Raw genomic sequence first — 24,228 nt, 5'->3', positions numbered from 1 at the left:
ACGTTTTTAGTTTGCGTTTAAAAGTACAGAATACAGAGTATGTTTCAGACAAAATGAAACTACCTCAGGGAAGAAGAGGAAGACTTTAAAATCAGAGCGAGAGGTACTCTGAGTTATGGAGTGCAGGATCTTCACAGACTGCAGTGCTCTCTGCTTGTGTTCAGTGACACCAGCCTGAAGTGAACAAAGCAGGCTCACAGGGAGGTAACACACCGGGGAAACAACGGCAGGTACGGCAGTGAAGGACGCCACAAACAAGGAGCTGCAGCAATCAGTGGAAGTGCAATGAGTGAATGTCAGCTTGGGCTGATCATACGGTTTTCACGCTAATAAGATTAGAGGTGTAATAAACTGCTGAGCGAGGGCAAATGAGTAAATGTCAATTACAGTTAATAACAGTAAACCTAAGAGCAACAAGGACATAACAGAAGCAAGGGATGGTGTTAAAGGAGGGCTCAGTGATGAATATCTGGGATTACTACAGGAGGACTACCTCACTGAAAGCAGTTCTTTCTCCTCGTGACAACCTTTAATAGCAGAGAGGAAAAAATAAAGACATGAAGACAGCAGGAACACCTAAATGCTTATCATGTGTGCTGTGAAAGGTCAGATACATCAGGTATTCTGGTTCTGTTTCCAGTCTTTGAGCTGATACAGGAGACACTTGTTGCGTTCAGCTGAGTCCTGCTGAAGGTCTATTTGTAGTTAGCATCATGTCCTGCTTTTAATGTTTGATTATGAAGGCCAGTGGATATTTAGTCACCCAACTACTCCTGTTATATACATCAATCCATCAATCTTTATTTGTATAGCGCCAAATCACAACAAACGTTATCTCAAGACTCTTTTAGAAACAGAGCAGGTCTAGACCACTCTATGTCAAATTATGAACAGAGACCCAACACCAAGACAGGATAAGACTCAGTCTTAATCCACCATGAGCATTGCACCTCACAGTATTTAGCTAGTTACAGCAGAGAGGAAAAACTTCCTTTAACAGGCAGAAACCTCGAACAGGACCAGACTCATGTTAGACACACATCTGCATCGACTGAGTTGGGTCTGGAAAGAGGGATAGAGGAGAATAAGAGAGAGAGGGAGCGCTGATAGTGATGAGACGAGTAGTAGTAGCTATTGCTGCTGGAGTCCAGCACGTCCGTATCAGCTGGAGTCTGGAACGTCCACAGCAGGAGGAGGTCTACGGCAGCTCAGAGGAACCTACGAGACAAGGGAGCTCAGGGACTCCAGAAAGGTCTATGGTTAGTAACTTTAATGGGACAGGCAGAGTTAAAGTAAGTGATGAGGGGGTTGGGGGGAGGGTGAGATAGGATCCTAGTGTGTCAGTGCACCAGTTCCCCCGGCAGTCTAAGCCTATAGCAGCATAACTAAGAGCTGGTCCAAGCCTGATCCAGCTCTAACTATAAGCTTTATCAAAAAGGAAAGTTTGAAGCCTACTCTTAAAATCAATCAAGCTTTATTTATATAGCACCTTTCATACAAATAAAATGCAACCCAAAGTGCTTTACAGCGATTGAAAACAAGAAAGAAGCAGAAATGAAACAATGCTGAGACATTTTAGTGGAAGATAATAATAATGATAATAATAAAACTAATAAAAATACAAATTAAAAATAAGAACAACTTAAAAATAAAATAAAATAGAGACCAATGCACACCAAAATAAAATATGTGTAATTAAAATAAGTTAAAGCATCAAAATTAAGAAATAAAAATAGTTAAAATAAATATTTAAAAGGTAAGGATAAGAGTTGAAAAATAAAACTAAGGCTGAAAAATATCAATAAAACTGAGTAGATAAATAAAATTAAATAAATGAATGAATAAATACATAAAAATAGAATAAGATAACAGTTAAAATTACTAAAATAATAAAGCAACATTTAAATCAATATTATAGTAAAAGGTAGGTAATAAAATTGTTAAACCCTACATAAAAGCCAGACTGAATAAATACGTTTTTAGTTTACGTTTAAAAGTCTCAATATCTCCATCAGCTCCTCTCAGATCCTCCGGCAGGCTGTTCCATAGTTTGGGAGCGTAGTGGCTGAAAGCAGCGTCACCAAATGTTTTAGTTCTGCTCTTAGGAACAGCTAAAAGAGAGGAGCCGGAGGATCTGAGAGACCTACGTGTGGAGAGGGTGTCTGCCTCACGGACCCTGACTGGTAGATGATTCCAAAGGAGAGGGGCCTGATAACTGAAGGTTCTACCTCCCATACTACTTTTAGAGACTTTAGTTACAACCAAGCGTGCCAGATACGACCCTGGTGGTGAGGCTTTCAGCAGTGTGACTGCCCCCTGGTGGCTGGCTGCAGTATAGGTAAAAAAATCCATCTCCCCCATACATTTGAATTGGGGAGCAGTCAAACTTTAAAAAATAAATACACATGGTACGAATGTTTCTCACATCCGTATGCTGTGGTTATATGTAGTTAGTATTTGACAGTTTTGTGTCCAAGGCCTCTTTTTTCTGAAAAGTTTCTTTTTCGTTAGTTATTAGAGTTTAAAAAACGGGGTTTTACTTCCTGGTTTCCTTTGATTCACAGCCGCCGTAGAGAGGAACTTCAAAGGGCACACAGCGTCTTGTGACGTTACGCTGTAGGGCGGAGCTTATTACAAAGGCTTCCCAGGCTCTGGCTGCACAATGGCTGCACCCAGGAGCAGGATTTTTTGGCTTCAGAACTGTACAACGGGAAGAGGCGGAGCAACGCTGTCCATTTTTATTTACAGTCTATGGGTACAACCAGCAGACTTATGAAGGCACAGTAGATACTCTGTCAGTCAACTCCAAATCTAAATCTATACTTCATTTTGTCAGATAATGAATAACGAATGCTGTGAGTGTTCCATTCAATCATCCGTATCACCCCCATCATGCCTGTGTCACCTGAAGCCCACAAATCTCGACTACAGAAAAACAACCAGCTCATAAATGATGTTTTCTTCAGATACAATAACACACAGTGAGTGTGGGCTGTGACTATTCACTGATTAGTGCATGTGTGGTAAACTGAAAACAGAAACACTCAGAGCCTGTTCATCATAATGAAGAGACACGTTATCCAGTGCAGTCTGAATTACCTCAGCGTGTTGCTGGCGCTGTCATTAGGATTGTTGCCAGACAAGCGTTAACATTTAGGTCAAATTACCACCGTGCATAATTAAAGCATCACAAAGCTGGCTGTTGTCTGTAAGTCTTGTTAGTTTTTCTTCATTTCATCAGAGCGCTGTGTAGAAGAAGAGGAGGCTTTGACACAGAGACAAAGCTGATAAGCATGATTTGTTTATTGTTGAGCTTAGGCGTCTTATGTTGGTTTAAAAATGCATCAATGAAAACTACCCCTTACTTTATCCTTCAACAAATTAACTAAGCTAGAGTCTCTGCATTTAAGGTGCATTTCCACCAAAAGTTCCAGGGTCTTTTAGCCCCCAGATCTACTGTACCCTGAACTAAAAGGTTCCTGTGCCCCCATTGTTGTCTGCGTTTCGACCGTGGGCTGAAGTCCTGGGTAGATTGTACAAATCAGGCCAGTGACGTATGGAGAAACAAAAAAGTAAATGCACTACACCACCAGACCAGTAGAGGGCAGTAAAACAAAGAGGAATGCCATTCATCACAGATGACACCATAGAAGCAGACGGACAGGCAGGTATCATTATAAGCAACACAACAGTTAGCCTGTTAGCATGAAGAGACTCAGCTGGTGCTCTTTTAGATGGTGCTATATTTCATCACAGATGGATTCACTGAATCAACACGTGAGAGGAGATAAGAGCGAGTAGCAAAGACGTTTCAACACGCCTTTAAAATCCTTTTGAACTCAAAAAGCCGTGGCAGAGATCGGCCGGTGTTTTGGTTTAAACAGCGACCCTGTTAACTGGAGACTTTCAGCCGGATGCATCCCTCATAAACGTCTTTAGACGATCATTAAATATCTGATGAGGATATTTTGAAATCTTAATAAAAACTAAACTAGTTTGCATTCCCAGGAACTCCCTCTGTGTTTCAACAGCTGTGTAAACTCCACAAACACTGACACGTTCAGCTGAAGGTCTCCAGTTTACAGGGTCACTTTTAAAACTGGAACACCGGGAGGAGAGACGCATTCACGGTGGGCTGAGAGAAGACTACTGTTACAAGCTGCTAAATCAAGAGAATCACAGCTTCTTCTTTTGAAAAGTACACACACATACAAAAAAGATAGAACAAATAAAAACTAATGAAAGAAAGAGAAATCAAGTGAATCACAGATGTGTGTGATGTTATTGTGGACGGAGGGAGGAATAAAAACACTGTGGTTAATCTACCAATCAGACACGTTCAGCATTGCAGGCCCTGACCCCCGAAATTCCCGGGACCTTTGAAGAGTACTACCCCTCAAGCAGGGGCTTTTTAGGGGGAGAGATTATCTACCCCTGAACTAAATTTAGACCCTGGGTCCACCCGTCGTAAAACACCGTTAGCTTTAATGTGAATAAAACAACAGCGCATGGTCACTTTGGGATGTCAGTGCTGGATGGAAAGTAGATGTTTTCTCTGTGAGGATGCTAGTCACATCCACAAATCAGGACATGTAAACATCAAGAGCTAGAAAAGCACACTATGCCAGTTTAAATAGAGTTAAATAAAACATGGCTGCCGGGCAAAAATAAAACCTCTCACCTTCAAAATGTGAGGAGCTGAGTAAACAGCTGCATCATGGATCTCTGCAGATCAGGTCCTCTTTATTTGTTTCATAAAACCAGGGGGTCACACTACATGAAGCACACAATACACAATACCCACCTTTTATCTAATGCCATACATCAGAGAGTCAGTATCACTGTGTTTGTTTTCTGAGGACAGGCTTTAGGACCGTCCTGAATCCTGAGAGGAGACCTCGCCCTGCTTTTTCATTCTCTCAGTACCCGAGGAATCCTCTTTATGTGCTCGAGTGAGAATCATAACCATGCCTCCCTTTATTATCAATATAAAGCACTGACTGGAAGTCAATATCTGTGAAATGAAACACTCTCCACTAAAGCCACAGACTAAAGCATGACATCTCAAAGATGTGATGCCATCAAATGTAAAACCCCAAGCTTTCTTCATGTTGGATTCTCTGAGTGATGGAGGGATATTTCACAGGAAGTCCCGCTGGGTTTCTTCTGTGGAGCCTCAAACATCTCCTCTTTATTGATCCTCTCTGGTGCGTTTCAAATATTCAATGTTGATGACAGCAAGGATTCATTTGATTCACTTTGGCTGTGCACATTAAGAACTTCTGTATTTTTACATGAAGAGATCTCCTCTGTGTCTTAAAGAGACGGCTTCTCTTCACTCTACATGTGAACGTCCCTTCTTAAAGGTCACGTACTTTAAACTGAATTAACTGCACCGCCTTCTTTTTTATTTCATGAGGCTGGTGTATCAATTGGGTACACTGATGCAGGAGGTGCATCATCCAATCAAGTTAATGCATGCACACAACCTAAATAACCTTACATAATGCTGTGTTTGAGCTATTCTAATAAAGACAGAAGACAAATACAAATTCTAACTGGTTTTAACGTCCTCTCTTCTCTCCTCTGGCTTCCTCTGCGTTTTAGATTTTCAGATTTTACTGACCACTTTTAAAGCTCGGATTGATCCCGCCCCGAACTACATTGCAGAAATCCCAACAAACTAAGAGCCATCTTGCGGCCTGAGATCCTCAGTTGGGGCATTTTTGGTCGTTCCAAAGTCGAGGCTCAAATCCAAAGGGGATCAAGCTTTCTCCATCAGAGCCCCTCGACTTTGGAACGACCTCCCTGAGGAGATAAGGCTCACAGAGTCAGTGATATCTTTTAAATCTCTTCTTAAAACACATTTTGTCTACACTGACATCCGTCTTGTTTTTAAAGGGTTAAATGGGCTTGCCCCTCCATCATTGATCAAATTTATCAAAAAGAAAAACATAATATGATAAACACTCAAGCACAAACAAGAGGAGACTGTGATGTACCAAGACGTAAAACCACATTCAGCCAAATGGTCTGTCAGAGGCACACAGTCCTGGAACAAACTACCAGCTCACATTAAGGAGCTTGAGAACTACTGTACCTTTAAAAAATCACTTAAACATTAAAAACAAACCAGTCATGAACTCATGAATAATCTGTTTTCTCACTTGATGCCCTTTCCCGGGGCTTCGGCCTCACCTTCCATCCTGTTTTTATAGTCACTAAAGTGTATGTTGATATGTAAAATGTGTTTGTAAGTCAGTTGGTGTAGTGTCCTGTTAGCTGTCTTGTGACATCCTGTAGTTTTAAAACTTGTTGTTTTATGTTTAATGTGAGTACCTGCCTTAGGACTATGGAGGAAATATAGCTATTGTGCTAACTCCGGCATAGTTACATTGAGGCATACTGTTGAAATGTTGATTAATGTGCATTGTCCTAATCAAATAAACTCAAATTAAATTAGATTTTTACAGACTTGCTTTTACATGAATTCATCCTTTTAACTGCTTTCACTTCTATTTTATTATTATTTTCAGTTTTGATCCAACTAATTAATTGGTTTAGAATTTATTTGATTATTTATTGTTGTTGTTGTTAATAATTTTTTTTATTTTATTTTAATGTTCCGAACTTATCCTTTTCACTTTTTTGTAATTAACCCGATGTGATGTTGTCCTCTTATTCTGAAAACCTCTTTTATTGTCCTTTTAATGCTTATATTTACTTACCCATTTTTATTTATTCATTCATTTGTTTATTTATTTATTTATTTGTATTAATATATATATTTTTAATTTACTCATCCATTTGTATTTTTTATGTTTTATTTATTTATTTATTTTTTTAAATTATTATAACTATTATTTACTATTATCCATGTGTATTTTCTTTTAAATGTACTTATCTATTTATATTTTTTATTTATTTTATTTATCCATCTTTGAAAACCCTCTTAAACAATGATTTTATTATTTATTGTCTCACCTCTTCATTCTGTTTAATGTATGTGTATTCTTTCTAACCTCACGTTGTATTCGGTTTTGCATCGTTTAAATTCCTCCTCCCTGTCTGTCAAAAGGTTTACTTTGTAATTCCAACCATGCTTTGTTTGTCAAAGCACTTTGTAAACATTTGTTTTTAAAGATGCAATATAAATAAAGTTATTATTATTATAAATTTGATTCTCTCAGTATTTCACTAACAGCAGAAACAACATGCCCTTACCAATGCAGCAGCATGTTTGTAAGGTTGAGTGTCTAAGTGACTCATTGAGGCTCCACATGAAGAGTGGAGCCACAGTGTTTTTGAGGTTTTTGGCACTTAGTGCAAAAGAGGGTGCTTTTATGCCCTCCCTTTTCTGCCTGCAACAAGAGGGTAATAGTGTTTTATGTACTGGTGTAATATAAGAAGGTTATCTGCAGCACGTAAAACAGGCTCATTTGTGTGCTTTGTGGTTTATGAGAGATTTCAGCGCCCAAGCTGTGCATTTAATTTCTCTCTGTGCATGTTTAACCTTGTGCTTGTGAAGCTTTTACCATTAATATTACAACATTCACTCCAGTGTCGGGCCATATAAGTGGGAGTGAAATTGCTGTCATGACTTTGAGGTAAAAATGACGAAGCTGCTTATTCAGACATGACATGTTGAATCACCGTCACATTAATGTAATGAGGGGCATGTCTGTGTCAAGTGTCAAGGTTACCTCCTTCCAGTTAACTCTCACTGCGAGGCTGCGTTCATCTCCGTGAGCACACTCTCCTTGTACAGCAGAAAAACCTTTCTCAAGCATATAACACATGGAGCCCTTGAAACGGCAGAATTTTTGATTTCTCAAACGCTCACAAGAGGCAAGCTGGAGAGGAAAACAATTTCCACACAACAAAAACTGAAAACACTTTACAGTAAATACACCCTGCAAAGTTGATGACTTCTCAAAAGTGAAGATTAGGGTGAAAATCACAGCTCACACACTGCTGCCTTCCACCCCCTTCCTTTCTCTCTCTCTCTCCCCCTCCTCTGAAGTGTGAACAGACGCTTTGCTGTCTCAGCTTAGCAAACTTTGATCAGTGCAGGGTTGCCAAGCTTCAGTCAGACAAGGTCAGAGGAACGAGATGATGGCCGGTGTGTTGTCAGAAGTGGGGAGTTGCCACCTGTTTGAGAATATATTCTGCTTGCTCTGGCGTCTGCCTGGACCCCTGGTGCCAAAGGGCTTCAAACTGAGTGGAGTCAACAGCCTGCTTTAAAGAAGTAGGCTTCATTGAAGTGTCCATTACAGGAGTCCCCAGGTATCCTTGTCAAACGTGCTGCCTGAGACAATAACCAACCTTGGGGCTGTATGCAAATCCACATTCTGCTGTGAGTTATGGAGCAGTGAGTACCCGACAGGATCACTTCTAAGCCTTCCTGAGCGTTGGCCTGTGTCAGTGCTGCTGATAAACGGCTGTACAGTTTGTTTTTCTGCTCTGATAGCAAGAACAGAATCAACAGAAAGCTGTGCCGCTGTAGTCTTTCTCAGCCAGACCTAAACTCAATCCTCTTTGCTTCCCTCCAGGGTGGAATTTGAATGACCTGATCAATTTCTAATCAGGAAAAACCTGAAGCCGTTCTCTCGTTGTAATGGAGTTTCCCACAAATCTTGTGTATGGAGGGCTCCCTCAGAAATGATGCAGAGCAAAGGGCAGGTAGCCTGTTTTCTGTGTTCATTTTTCAGATTTTCTTCTCACTTGTGTGGCAATGATAGCACTTTATCGCTGACGTCAATCTGTGGTTTGCTAAATATAGCAGCGAGTGTGGAACCCTGCACACACCTGCATATCAGAATGAAACCCAGACCCTGTTTAAAGGCAGAGGTGGCCTTTTCATGTCGAAAATGGAACCCCGGGAGGTCTGCCTGCTTTGTCGGTCATGAAAAGCCAAGGTCTGAAAAACATTCCTCTGCTCATTTTTATTCTGGGAATTCTGTCAGCAGAAAGGTTTCTGCTGTTTGTATAGGCTGCACATAGCTCAGACATGGGCTGGAGAGATATTTCCAAACCCTGCCTGTCAGATTAAACCTCACAGCCGTGTCAGATAAAACCCTCAAGAGCCACATGTTATCATATGAACTGGTTATTCTGTACAAATGAAAGTCAGTGTTGTGTGTTTGCATGCTTTCTGCTCTCAGAAGCTTCATGCTTCTTTTTGCTATTTAAAGCCGAAGACAATTAAATGAAGAGGAAGAAGCTACTGTGTTGTCACCCTTGGGTTTGTCCTCTGTATGGCGTTATATTTGCACCGCAATTTTGAGCACAAAAAATGTTGTTTTTTTTTGCAAGAACTCAAAATTAGATTTTGTGAAAAAATTAGAATCAAGCAAAAAACAAAGAAATGTGCTACAATCATTATTTTTCATGCTTGCAGAATACACATACATATTAAACCTCTGTTGTAACAAGACAGCTGAGCCACAGACTGATTTAACCCCTGGATCTTGTAAAAATAGTATTTTAAAAGTAATATCATTGGACCAGTCCTGCAGATATATTATGTTTTGGTTCTCTAGAGGTAGAAGTGTTGATTCTGATGCTTATAGATACTCCAACGACAATACCACAGACTCTGACTTCACAATAAAGGTTGTATTTGAACTACACATGGCTGTTTGGGCTAGAGTTGTGAATCAGCATGATGGCTCATTGCAATGTGTGCGAACAACACCAGAACACAGTGATGCTATTTGGTCTGCAGCACAGTTAAACCTTTTACACATGCTCTGTGAGTTAGATTAGGTCTTTTGGGCTTATTTGCACAGGTTCAGCAAAAACTGCACGATCCTTTTGTGAATCAGACTCTGGTTATATGAAACCAGATGAGACAACAGGTCTTCACAGTACTTCAGGGAACAGTGTCCTGATGAGTTTGCGACCTCAGAAGACTACTTTCAAGTCTTCTTCAATACAGCATGGTGCTCATTTAGAAGCAGAACAATAACAGGATATACCTGATTGATGTTGTAAACCAGGACAGACTCAAAGCAATGTGTATTAACCCTTCTCTTCAAATATGTTGATTCAGGTGTCATATATTAAAAAAGCAAGATGGCGGCAGCTGAAGTTGGGTGCGCATGCTTCATAGGTATGGCGTTATATTTGTGCCACAATTTTCAATCAGTCCATCCACCCTCTGATGACCAAGGAGAACAGCGTCCTCCAGCTGTGGATAGCAGCTTTATTTTTAACTCTTTTTTAAGAACACATTATGTATTGATTACCATCAGGACATAAAGATCATTTTAACCAGTATAACAAAAAGTGGATCTAAACCTGACTACCAACCCCAGCTTTAAGGCTGATTTATACTTCTGCATTGAAGCGACAGCATTGCCTACGCTGGAGGTCCGCGTAGCTCCTGTACCTACAAAGAGGCCTACTCAGCTGACGTGCACCTCCTCCAAAATGTAACTACGTGTTGAATCCAAGCGGCAACCTCCGGTCTAAAAATATGAGTCCAATGCTGAAGTGTTAAAAGCTGCAGTTCATCGAGGATCCGCTTGAGGCTGGCTCCGGAAGTACCGGAAGTCACATACACATGAATGGGGAAAAGACGATCTTTGCAGCATTAATAAACATGTTTACAGCCTGGTTCAAAAGATGAGTGTAATCTGAATAGCTAATTTCTCGATGTCCTCTCACTGTGAGGGGGGTGAATTTTTTTCTAATTTGGTAATTTAGAAGATATTGCGATTACTAGTCTTCCAATGAGAGGCACAGCTGCCTGCAGGAACACTGCAGCTGTTGGCTAGGAGGCTCAAAGCCCGCCTCTTTACGTCACACTGGCTCGACAGAAGCAATATGGCTGCCGCAGCCGATTGGTCTCAAAACAGCTCTTCAGAAACAGATGGATGACGTCACGGATCCTACGTCCATATTTTTTACAGTCTATGGTTGAATCTAAGACCGCAAGCCCTGTGATTGGTCCGCTCGGCTGCATTGTGTTTCCCGCATTTACAGGACTTCCAGGATCTCCGCTCATCGGCCGTGTATTTCATCTCCTCCTCTCTATTCTTCATGTAATCATGTCTGTATGATAAACAGCAACATGTATCAGCTGTAGATTAACAGAACACACTCTGAATCTCTGTGGAAAAGTAAACAGAGTTTGTAGCGGGGCCGGAAGCAGGCGACCGGCTATCAGAGAGACCACACTGCCCTCTAGTGTTTCGGAGGAGAATAGCTGTGAGACATGGACACATAGACGCACAAGTATGTGGGGCTCATGTCCACGTTGACCACTGCTGCATAGGGACGACGCAGAAGTATAAATCAGGCTTCAGACTTCTTTTTGCATCCAGTAGAGTCGCCCCCTGTTGGCCGTCAGAAAGAATGCAGCTTTGATGTTTGCTTCCATTTTCAAACTTATCCAATGCTTTAAGGTCTCTATCTTTGTCATGCTCCCAACACTTTTAGCTTTTTTTGTATCAAACAGTTACTTGACTACTTGAATTGACTTTTAACATTCTATTAAATTATATAAGAATCTACCCTCAGCATTTAGAGTCATTATAATCCACTAGTGAAAGAAACACCTCCAGTCCTGAGATTTTTTTATTTTTATTTTTTTTTTCGATTTATTTGTAAAGGGACCATGTACAATATTTAACATAAATGTCACCATCTGATGCATTGTACCAGAGTTAGCTTAAAGCTTGAAATGCATTGTGTCATCAAAAGAGCAAAACAACTTCAAACTGTTTCCCTTGTGCACAATATGTGGATGACTTGATAAACATTTAGTGGATCAATAACTGTGTAAGGTATTTTTCCAGTCTGTCGATGAATTGTGCTCTTGGACTTTCCTTTTATTTCAGTTAACAAAAGCTAGTTATCGACATGTTTTAACGTGGGGTTTGAGGGCGATTAGGGCCGCTGTCTCTTTGTTCCAGGAAAACGGTAATAATTTGCCCAATCCATCAAAACATTCGAGGTGTTTGATGATGGTGTTTTTAAGAGCTCGGGGACTGCAACACATCCTCTGTAATTTGGCAGAGAAAACAGATCCATAAACGACACACTGAAAATGAAAGACTGTCACTGAAAATAGTGGTGTGATATTACAGAGGCGTTTCATCAAGGACTATTACTGCTGCTAAATTACAATAATGATACTGAGCAGTGCACAATCTACCATCCCTGTGTCCTCAGAGTTAAACAGTATTAGAGGCAGACTGTTTTCCCCCTGTTTACTCTGTGTGTCACAAATATGTCCTTTTATTTGCCTTCCAGGTGGATCATTAAAGAATGACCGGCACATCAGTCACTGACCTCACAGAGTCAACGTCAGTTCATCTGGATGAGTCTGACTAACCAGGAGCCATCAAGCAGACTGGATCACGTCGTGGATTTACATCTCTAGGGTCCAGAGAATCTGAACAGAAAACATGTTGATGGATTGAGTGGACTTCTAATCCTGTGTTGTCTGAAATGAACAAGAGGGTGTGCAGTGGTATATTTGAGCTCCTGCACCATGTGCTCATCAGGGTTGTTTTTTCTCACACCTTCATGACTCCAGCATTATCATGATGCTATTTTTGTCTGTCGCACCTCCAAAGTTCCCAGCCAGCGGATTCTGACTGTGACAACATGTCTCTACCAAAGCGGAGAAAAATCAGGACTTTTGCTCTGCTGTTTTGTGTCATCACATTCACAATGTTCCTCTTCAGTTACACTTTCCGGGATCCCTCTCTCTACTTCTTCAAGAACGCTTTCCGCCTATCAGACAACTTTTTCTCCAAAGGGCTGTGTGCCTGTCGACAGTGCATGACAGAGCTGGAGGATGACCCTTGGTTTGCTGAGCGCTTCAATCAGTCCATCCACCCTCTGATGACCAGGGAGAACAGCGTCCTCTCCGATGAAACCTTCAAATGGTGGCAGGTAAGGTTCAGGGGAAGCTGTAGGGGGATTTGCTCTGCTATAGGAGACTGAGAAAATGCACATTCAGCTTCTGAGGGCAGATGAGGTGGTGAAAAGAGAAATCATGAATAAAGAACACAGAACACAGACTGCTTTAATGCTCCCAAGAACTGTTTGTTTTTGCCGCATTGATTGTTCCAAATCCAAGGGATCTTCAGCAGGATCAAGTTGTGAAGCAAACTCCCACGCACAATTTGTTCATATTACCAAGTGAGGAGGTGGATTTCTCTCACCATCTTTCCCACATGTATTTCAAAGAGCAGAGATGTGCTCCACCATAACTTAAATATATAGGTGATAACTGAAGAAATGCATTCATCTATATTTATTCATATATGATCAGGTGACTCTGAAAGCAAACATGCTCACACATAATGAAACATGTCACTCTTGATCATGTGCTTGGCCGCATTTATTCCTGTCTGAACCTCTAGGGGGGAAATATGATGTTTTTTTCATCTTCCACTTTTAACTGGTGTGCCTATACTTAACCTGCCTCACCAACATTTCCCACAATGCCTTTCTCCAGCTTCAGTTTGAAGGAACAGTTATTCTTCTTTAAGCGGGGTAGCATGAGATATAGTAAGTGTACTACCCACAGAGGATGCCGGTGAGCTCTGCCGCTTTGTTGAGACACTGCAATACAAGCCAGGCTACAAACAGCTGCAGACAAGGTCGACTCTACCAAGTGATACAGAACATTTTAAGAGACTTTGACCCAAACACTGATGCTGGTGTAAGTGTGCGCGCTATTCAGAGAATTTTCAGGGCTCTTCCTTACTTTGCTTTCAGAATAATACTAATAATAACTGTATTTATGTAGCACCTTTAAAAACAAATATTTACAAAGTGCTTTGACAAACAAAGCATGGCAGGATTATTGACAAAATAAACCATGAACAGACAGAGTGGAGGGTAGAAAATCTAACAATGCAAAAACGAAATACAACACAAATGTTTAACAGGAATAAATGAAACAGTGATGAGTGATGAGACAGCAGACCAATAGAATAGAATGTACTTCATTAATCCCAAAGGGAAATTCAGTTGTTTGGCAGATAAAATTATAAAAATCACATATTATTAATTAATAATTAATTAATTACTTATTAATTATCAATAAATCATTATTAAAGATGTTTTTAAATAAATATATAAATGAATAGATGAATAAAAAATAGAGAAATAAATAGATAAATGAATAGATAGATAGATAGATAGACTCCAGACTACACTGAGAGATTTTAACAGTCAACTCAAATCAAAGGTCACAAACCTGGGAGTGGTTTTAGATCCAGATTTTAATTTTAATGCTCATTTTAACAAGGTCGTAAGTACTTCATTTTATCATCTTAGAAATATTGCAAAAGTCAGACCTTTTTTAACACAGATAGATGCCGAAATTTTAATTCATGTTTTTATTACAAGCCGCATCGATTACTGTAACTCCCTTTTTACGGGCCTGCCCATAAAATCTCTCAGAAAGAAAGAAAGAAGAAGAAGAAAGGTACTTTATAGATCCCCAGGGGGGAAATTCAATTTTTTCACTCGTGCTATTTTGGACATGCTACACATACAGTTTTTTTGGTATATACATACAAATGCACACACATGCAGTGAGCATGCTTAGGGAGAGATGTCAGAGTGAGGATACTGCCGTCAACCAGCGCACCCCGAGCAGTTGGGGGTTCGGTGCCTTGCTCAAGGGCACCTCGGCAGTGCCCAGGCAGGTGAACCAGCACCTCTCCAGTCACCAGTCCACTTGCCAAACTTCGTCCATACTGGGACTCGAACCGGCGACCCTTCGGTTCCCAAGCCAAGTCACTATGGACTGAGCTACTGCCGCCCCCAAAAAAAAAATCAGGGGAGAGCCCGAACGCAGTCCCCCACTACCACAAATTATGCAGTCGAGATTCCCACATTTGGGGAATTCGCAGGGGTCAGCACAGCCGGAGTGCAATGGCTGAGCCTCGCCCTGGGTGAACCACCTTCTTGATCATGGTATCTCCCCTGCCAGGTAAGTATCCTTAAGTATAAAGCTGCAGCTTGTTCAGAACGCTGCAGCCAGAGTTTTAACAAGGAGAAAGAAAACTGACCACATAACTCCTCTTTAAAAAACTCTGCACTGGCTCCCTGTTTCTTTTAGAATTGATTTTAAAGTCCTTTTACTTGTTTTTAAAGCTCTTAACAGCCTTGCTCCTCCATACATTACTGATCTCCTGTCATTTTATGTTCCAGCTCGATCACTGAGGTCCTCGAATGCTTCCCTTTTAAATGTTCCTCGTGTGTCTCACACAGGCACCGGCACAGAGAGCTTTCTGTTTTTATGCCCCTAGGCTGTGGAACTCTTTGCCTCTGGACATGAGAACAGCGAGCTCTCTGGGTGTTTTTAAAAGTAAACTTAAGACTTACCTTTTTAATCTAGCTTTTAATGTGGAGTAATTTATTTTAGCCCTGGACTGCATTATCATTATCATTATTATTGTTTTATTATTTATTATTATTGTATTATTTTATTTATTATTATTATTTTTATCATTATTATCTAAACCATTGTTTTAACATGTATTTATTTATCTTATTTATTTATTGTGTTCATCTGATCTCGTTAACTCTACCTTATTTCTAACTTTTATTTCCACTCTTAATTATTTTATTAATTTTACTGTGTTGATTTTCTTTTCTTTTTTAAGTATTTCTTTTTTTTTAAATCATGCCTTCTATAATTTTACCATTACTGTTTTTTTCTTACTGTCTGTTACTCTGTGAAGCACTTTGGGCTACATGTTTTTATGTATGAAAGGTACTATATAAATAAAGTTGAGTTGAGTTGAGTTGAGATAGATAGATAGATAGATAGATAGATAGATAGATAGATAGATAGATAGATAGATAGATAGATAGATAGATAGATAGATAGATAGATAGATAGATAGATAGATAGATAGATAGATAGATAGATAGATAGATAGATAGATAGATAGATAGATAGATAATTAAATAAATAGATAGATAGATAGGTAAATAGATAAATAAATAAATGAATAGATAGATGAATAAATAAATATATTAATTCATAGATAAATGAATAAAGAGATAAATAAATAGATAGATAAATAAATAAATAAATAAATGAGTAAAAATAGATAAGAAAATAAAAGCGTTTAATGGACAATAAAAAGGTTTTCACAAGACGACATCACATCGGAGATAAAGAGAAAAAGAAATATTAAAACAATTGATAATCAAATAAAATTAAATCAGTTAATTAGTTTGATAAAAACTAAAGAAAATAATAACTAAAAATAAAAAGTGTTTAAAAGGATGAAGTTGTCAGGGTGTGCTCTCAACAGAGGGACCCAGGAGCTGAGACAGAGACAAATTGAAGAGTACAATCAATTTATTGTGGAGACAACTGAAGCAAAACAAAATATTCAGGAAGCCAGCTTCAAGACGCCACATAAAAGCAAGTCTGTTTTTGCACCATTCGCTGACAAACAGTAGGTGTTCTTCTGCCTGCAGTGTGTTTCATGAACCTCATGCAGTCCCATTTATAAAAGGATATATTTTTTAAGGTATAAACATGCAGATATCCCCTCTGAGTGAAAGAAGACCAGAATGTGATGATCTGTTTGTCTTTATATGTGTTTAGTGACATCATGGCATTGATGTAACACCACACATATCAGGTAGAGACACGTATTAAGACACTTTTAGTTGTCTTGTATTGTCTTGGGTGCTTTAACACCAGAGCTGTTGTTTTTCACACTTTTTGAAGCCATAAATTAAAGTATACTGTAACTGTGCCAGATCCAGCTCTGAAGCATGTGGTGAGGGAAGATTACTCTGAATAGGATTAATTTGAATTCATGATAGCAGACAGTGATGGTGAGATGAGGACATATGTGGTGTGATGTACGTGTTGAGATCCTGTCGAATAAGCCACTGAAACCATCAAAGAGCCTCTTCAACATGAGCATCAGGGATGTGTTAGGAAGACCAGAGAAGATATCAAACTGTTTCTTTTCTCATTTATTCAGGTGGTCCTTTGGAATTTAAACAATCAGAAGTGGGCCTTAAGAAGCCCTGGCCTCGTTAACTTGAGGCTTATACTAATGTTAATGTGTTGGTTTTGTCGGCTTAGCCTTAGACTGGTGATGTGGAATTTGTGAGACGTCGGTTTTTACAGGCCACATAAGATCTAACAAAACTTAAAGCCTCTGGGAACCCAAATCAACAAAAACTTTCCCCAGGACCGGTCCGCTAACTTTCCCCAGGACCGGTTCACTAACTTTCCCCAGGACCGGTCCACTAACTTTCCCCAGGACCGGTTCGCTAACTTTCCCCAGGACCGGTTCACTAACTTCATCCAGGACCGGTTCACTAACTTTCCCCAGGACCAGTTCGCTAACTTTTCCCAGGACCGGTTCACTAACTTTCCTCAGAACCGGTTCACTAACTTTCCCCAAGACCGGTCCACTAACTTTCCCCAGGACCGGTCCACTAACTTTCCCCAGGACCGGTTCGCTAACTTTCCCCAGGACCGGTTCACTAACTTTCCCCAGGACCGGTTCGCTAACTTTCCCCAGGACCGGTTCACTAACTTTCCCCAGGACCAGTTCGCTAACTTTTCCCAGGACCGGTTCACTAACTATCCCCAGAACCGGTTCACTAACTTTCCCCAAGACCGGTCCACTAACTTTCCCCAGGACCGGTTCGCTAACTTTCCCCAGGACCGGTTCACTAACTATCCCCAGGACCGGTTCACTAACTTTCCCCAGGTCCGGTTCACTAACTTTCCCCAGGACCGGTTCACTAACTTTCCCCAGGACCAGTTCGCTAACTTTTCCCAGGACCGGTTCACTAACTATCCCCAGAACCGGTTCACTAACTTTCCCCAGGTCCGGTTCACTAACTTTCCCCAGGACTGGTTCACTAACTTTCCCCAGGTCCAGTTCACTAACTTTTCCCAGGACCGGTTCACTAACTTTCCCCAGGTCCGGTTCACTAACTTTTCCCAGGACCGGTTCAATAACTTTCCCCAGGACCGGTTCACTAACTTTCCCCAGGACCGGTTCACTAACTTTCCCCAGGTCCGGTTCACTAACTTTTCCCAGGACCGTTTCACTAACTATCCCCAGAACCGGTTCACTAACTTTCCTCAAACAGCTCAGAGTTTAGACAAACAGCTCCATCTGACACCCGGAGCCGATCTCCTCTGGGTGAACATAGTCCACTTCAGCCTCCGCTGCTCTCGGCGTCCCATGGTCCTGATGCCCCGGAGACTACAGAGTGATAAAACTAATAAATGATAGAAGTCCTGATTCTGAAGTATGTTGTGACTCAGCACTCAGAGACCATTGTAAATGAATCATTTTCAGATTGTGGAGTTTTGATGTCTTTAGATTCAGAGTCAGACGGCTCAAACATGCAGGCTGTGAACTCTCTCTTGACCTGTCAATCAAAGAGTTAGGCCACGCCCACACAGTCCTGAGAAATGCTCTGACCTGTAAAAGAAGATGTTTTTGAACAGAGTGACTTCAGAGTTGTGGATGTTTATTTTCACTCAGATTTTTGTTGAAGCTTGATTACACATTAGATTTTGATATTCTATAGGAATGTTTAATATTCCAATTACGTTTCCAGAGGCTTTAAATATATATCTCCATCTCTATATCTATATCTATATCTATATCTATGAATTGATATAAATAGATATCTTGTTGTGTGTATATTGCTTTAAGTAAACAGACTATAAATAGTTTGTGCCTCTCTTTGGCTCCACACTCCACACTCAACTTTCACACTTTAACCCGGCGCTGCAGTCAGTGTCAGGATCTGTATGTCTGCCTCTCCCAGGATGGATTTTGTCACTTGCTTGATCGCTGAGTGTCAACATTAAACGGCAGCTCGGGGGGGAAACCCTCAGATTCAGAGTGATTGACAAGAAGACCTTGTGTTGGCTGTGAGTGTTAATGAAACTGCTCCTCTCTATTTAAGTTTCTCTTAAAGCGTCTTAATTGATGCACATTTGGCCGGCCATCCTCAGGGATCGTAAAGTGTATCTCACATAAAAATGAATCCAGAGTTATTGGATAGCATAGCTGTAGAAGTGTTTTATGGACGATGTCTTGTTTAAATCCACCGTCTCGAAAATTAGAATTCACATCAGCCGTATAACTTATTAGACACCAGTCCCAATTTAATCCAATCCAAACAATATATATTGTACTAACTGTGAGTCCCATTATTGAAGTGCAGCTCTTTAAATTAGAAAAGCCTATTCGCAAAATTTATGTCACACTATTATCTTACCTTTGTCTGGAAGGCATCCAGTGCCTCAGGTATATTCACATTCACCTCACACCGTGTCCAATTAGAGGCAAGAATAGAAAAATTACTGCAAGCTTGCCTCCTGTCACTTCTGGTTTTGGAAAGTGCTGCTCAGAGGGAGCCTGATGAAACAAGTGTCACATATCAGCGTTAGCGCAGACAGATGGCTCATGCGGCCCCCCTGCAAGACAAGGGTGTGACCTTTCAGGTGCACCCAGACTCCCTGTTACATGTCAAAGCTTGCATGTTACACAGCTCAGTGAAATGTCTGCAATTAGTCAGGAAATGTGTCCACTATGACTCGTTTAATCCATTTGTTAAGGGTTAAAGCATGGGTTCCCAAACTTTTCATCCCAATGACTCCCAAAATATTGGTGCCAAAGACTCGCCCTGTCCCTCAAAGTGATTTAATGTGTCTTCATTTAGCTGGTTTGCAGAAAATGACCCTACCTATATGAGCATGTGTCTGTGTTTCCTGTGCTGTTATGAATTAACCTGCTGCTACTGATGCCTTTGATAATTAACTGTTCACTAACTCTAAACTTAGGAGTCATCTGGAAACAAAGAAAGGCAGAAAACTCATTACATTTTCTATTTTCAAGGTTTCATTTCAAGGTTAGCTACTATTTTTGTCGATATTTTTTACTGTAATGGGTAAAATGTACTATTTTTAGATAACTTTTAAACAGTCTGGAAGACATCTCACGACCCCCCATTTGTGTCTTGCGACCCCCCAGGGGGTCCCGACCCACACTTTGGGAACCCCTGGTCTAAAGCACAGTTTTAGTCATTGATTAAAGGCTCTTCTTCATGAATCATTTTTTGTGCTAAATAAAGTGAACAAAGTTTCACCAGGAGATTATTTGCTCAGTGGCAAAGCCCCCAAAATGTAGTTTAGTCTGAGTCGCTTAAACTCAGCATCTAAACTGGTGAGATTACTGCAGAACATTCTGTATCCGCTCTGTTTCCAGCTGCCACAGCACCATATCATTAACAGCACACAGTGTGTATTCCTATAGTTATTCTCTGTCTCCCCGAGTTAAAAGCCACCAGAAGGAGCCCGAGCCAAAAGAGCCCCCCGCAGTCAGAGCTAAGCCGCCCCTGAGGTTATTTCAGAAATGTGTTCGGTGTCTTGAGCTCCGCTGCCCTTGTTCAATCACTTCTACTTAAAGTGGCCCTGGAGCTGCCGCTCTCTCTGAGGCCTCTCTCTCTGCTGTGTCACCAGTGGTTGCAGTCAGAGAGGCAGCCGGCCAACTTCAGTGGAGTGGTGGAGGAGCTGTTCCAAGTCATCCCCGATGACGTGCTCTACATGGATGCCAGTCCTGAGCGCTGCAGGACCTGCGCTGTGGTTGGGAATTCTGGGAACCTGAAGGGCTCCTTGTACGGCAGCCTCATCGACTCCAGTGACTTCATCATAAGGTCAGTTGCCACTTCAGTCTATGGTGTGATTGTGAGGCTACCACAAACACATGCATGTTATTACATGTCAACATTTTGTTCCCTTTGTCTCATGTCTTTATGTCTGCCTGTTTAAAGTATCTTCATTTATTACAATTACCTTTTTCAATAGCTTTGGCTCCATCTCCTCAGTCACAATGACACTGTCCCTCACAAACATACATGCTGCGGTACAAAAACAGACAGGGGAAGAAATGTGTCTACCCCATGTTATTTGAGGTGAAATCCAGATAGTTAACCCACATGTTCAAAATATCCAGCACACTCTCATCCCATGTCTTTAACAACAGAGTGTCACGGTGTCTTTTACAGATGTGCCTTTTTGCATCTAATGAAGAGAGGCCAAGTCTGATTTTGTTGCCTTTCTAACAGTTAGATAATGTGAAACTGTCTGCTAAGGTGGTATGGGTATAAATAACAACAAACATAGTTGTTTTTTTTATAAACAAGTCTACACTTTCTAAATTTATACTATATTTATTCAGCGCCAAATCCCAGCAAATGTTCTCCTCAGACTCTTTCCAAACAGAGCAGGTCTAGACCGTACTCTATGTTCTATTATTAACAAAGACCCAACATCAAGACAGGATAAGATCCAGTTCCATCTTACAGACAGGACTCAGTCTGATCTCATCTTAATCCACCATGAGCAGAGCACTTTGCAGCATTTAGCAAGTTACATTTATGCGAAAGTGTTAAAAACTGCAGTTCATCGAGTGTCCACTTGAGGCTGACTTCAGAAACACCGGAAACCACATAGACACCCATTCAAAGAGACAATCTTTTCAGCATTAATAAACATGTTTACAGCCTGGTACAAATAAAAACAGTTGAACACACTGTAAGGGTGGTGAATTATTCATAACACAGCATTTTTGAAGATATTAAAATTATGAGTTTTCCGTTATGAGAGGAACAGCTGACTTGATTGACAGGCGGGATTACTGTAGCTGTTTGCGATGAGGCTAAAGGCCCGTCTCTTTACCTCACACTAGCTCGACAGAAGTTATGTTGAGTTCAACATTTCCAATATGGCTCCCGCCGACCATTGGCTTCAAAACAGCGCTTCAGGAACAGATGGGTGACGTCATGGAGACTACGTCCATTATTTATACAGTCTATGGTGTAGACCAGGTATAAATCCCACGACCAGTGTGATGACGACTGTAGTGTCTATGCCTGCCGAGCTAAACCAGCGCCCCTGATCTTTGTTTGTTCTTTGCGTGTTTACAAGAGTGATTTCAGGTAGAATTAGAAAGTAAATAAAGTATCTGTGCATACTTGAACAAAACGATACCATGAGTCTAAAGAGACACTTAAGGTGCATTTCGACCAAGAGTTCCAGGGTCTTTTAGCCCCCAGAACTACTTTACCGTGAACTAAAAGGTTCCTGTGCCCACATTGTTGTCTGCGTTTTGACCGTGGGCTGAAGTCCCGGGTAGATTGTGTAAATCAGACCAGTGACATATGGAGAAAAAACACCAGACCACCACATCGGAGGATAACAAGCTACACTACACCACCAGACCAGTAGAGGGCAGTAAAACAAAGACCAATGCCATTCATCACAGATGACACCATAGAAGCAGACGGACAGGCAGGTATCATTATGAGCAACACAACAGTTAGCCTGTTAGCATGAAGAGACTCAGCTGGTCTGTTTTAGATGGTGCTATATTTCATCACAGATGGATTCACTGAATCAACACGTGAGAGGAGATAAGCGCGAGTAGCAAAGACGTTTCAACACGCCTTTAAAATCCTTTTGAACTCAAAAAGCCGTGGCAGAGATCGGACGGTGTTTTGGTTTAAACAGCGACCCTGTTAACTGACGACTTTCAGCCGGATGCATCCCTCATAAACGTCTTTAGACGATCATTAAATATCTGATGAGGATATTTTGAAATCTTAATAAAAACTAAACTAGTTTGCATTCCCAGGAACTCCCTCTGTGTTTCAACAGCTGTGTAAACTCCACAAACACTGACACGTTCAGCTGAAGGTCTCCAGTTTACAGGGTCACTTTTAAAACCGTAACACCGGGAGAGACGCATTCACGGTGGGCTGAGAGAAGACTACTGTTACAAGCTGCTGAATCAAGAGAATCACAGCTTCTTCTTTTGAAAAGTACACACACATACAAAAAAGATAGAACAAATAAAAACTAATGAAAGAAAGAGAAATCAAGAGAATCACAGATGTGTGTGATGTTATTGTGGACGGAGGGAGGAATAAAATCACTGAGGTTAATCTACCAATCAGACACGTTCAGCATTGCAGGCCCTGCCCCTCGAAAGTCCTGGGACCTTTGAAAAGTACTACCCCCCTAGCAGGGTCTTTTTGGGGGGAGATTATCTACCTCTGAACAACTAAACTTAGACCCTGGTTCCTCCGGTGGAAACGCACGTAGTTCCAGGGTAAAGTTCCTCCGGTCAAAATGCCCTTTTGTTGTGTCCTTGCAATGGCCCAACTTGTCCTTGAAAAGCACTACGACTACAGGGAGTACAGAGGGTTAAAGAAAAGCCTTGAAAACAGAGACTCTATTAAAACTGACAGCTGAGGTCACCATACTACCTGCTACCCTTTAAATGAATTTGGTAAACCTTGGGGGTTCAAACCTTGGATGGAACGGGGACCTTTGTAATCGTTAACTGTATGTGAAAAGGTTTTTCTTCTCCCATGTCACATTTTTAAAGCGTCTCTTAAATTCAATCAACTGATCCGGTGATTTCCTACTGAAGGGCCCCGTCACTTCTCAAATAAATCCAGTCAGCTGCCACTTGTCCATCATTTTAATTTAAACAGACATGTCTTGTATCATAATAAGTTAATTAACACCATGGAAGATGAGCTGGGGATTGAAAATGTCTCATTTTACTCTCCGTTCTGTGTGTCCATGCGGGGCCCAGCCTGCACTCAGCTCATAGGTGTTGTTTCAGATTTCTCTTCACACAAACAGGCTCTGCATTTCCCACACATTCTGTTGAATTATCTTAATAACACAGCAGATGAAAACAATGGAGTTTGATTATTGCGTCGTGTTTCCTGTGCTGTAGGGCAGCGGGGAACAAAAGGGGAGTTTGTGGCTCTCTGTAATCTGTCACACCAATTGAGGCTGAGCGCAGAGTGAATTTAACAAAGATGGAAAACACAACAAGATTTTCTCTGAGGGCCTGTGGCTGTGCTTTTTTCTGTTTAATTGTTGGCTTCATGATAAAATAAAGTGAACTTATTTATACAAACACTCTGTCACAGACTCGAGCACAACGTTCTCAAATTTCTCCCAGCTGGTCAAAGCACAGATTAAGCCTTTTCTGTATTTCTTTATTTAGATTCTGTCAAGGCGTCATAGGTCAAATATGCAATTTCCTAAAATAGAGTAGTGTTCAGATTTTCTCAGAATATTACATAACAACTTTGCATTATGTTACAACCTTGAATTGCATTTTCTATTACGAGTATACCACGAGAAAAAAAGATTCAATCAGT

At 40.8% G+C, this 24,228-nt stretch overlaps 1 protein-coding gene and 1 non-coding gene across 2 annotated transcripts in view; one reads left to right on the top strand and one right to left on the bottom strand.

Annotated features, from left to right (window-relative positions):
• The first annotated feature begins 12,261 nt into the window (after positions 1–12,261).
• Positions 12,262–24,228, top strand: part of LOC117827649 (CMP-N-acetylneuraminate-beta-galactosamide-alpha-2,3-sialyltransferase 1-like) — a 48,157-nt gene continuing 36,190 nt past the window's right edge. Inside the window, exons 1-2 of the mRNA XM_034704279.1 lie at positions 12,262–12,909; positions 20,507–20,700. Of these exons, the coding sequence (XP_034560170.1) occupies positions 12,619–12,909; positions 20,507–20,700 (485 nt within the window). The 5' untranslated portion in view covers positions 12,262–12,618. The remainder of the gene's footprint in view (positions 12,910–20,506; positions 20,701–24,228) is intronic.
• On the bottom strand, positions 14,810–14,973 carry LOC117828584. The gene has a single exon (XR_004634447.1). It is a non-coding gene; the product is annotated as a U1 spliceosomal RNA (small nuclear RNA).

This window comes from Notolabrus celidotus, chromosome 16, assembly GCF_009762535.1.
Source record: "Notolabrus celidotus isolate fNotCel1 chromosome 16, fNotCel1.pri, whole genome shotgun sequence".
Lineage (NCBI taxonomy): Eukaryota > Metazoa > Chordata > Actinopteri > Labriformes > Labridae > Notolabrus > Notolabrus celidotus.
This window is presented reverse-complemented; position numbering and strand designations above follow the sequence as displayed.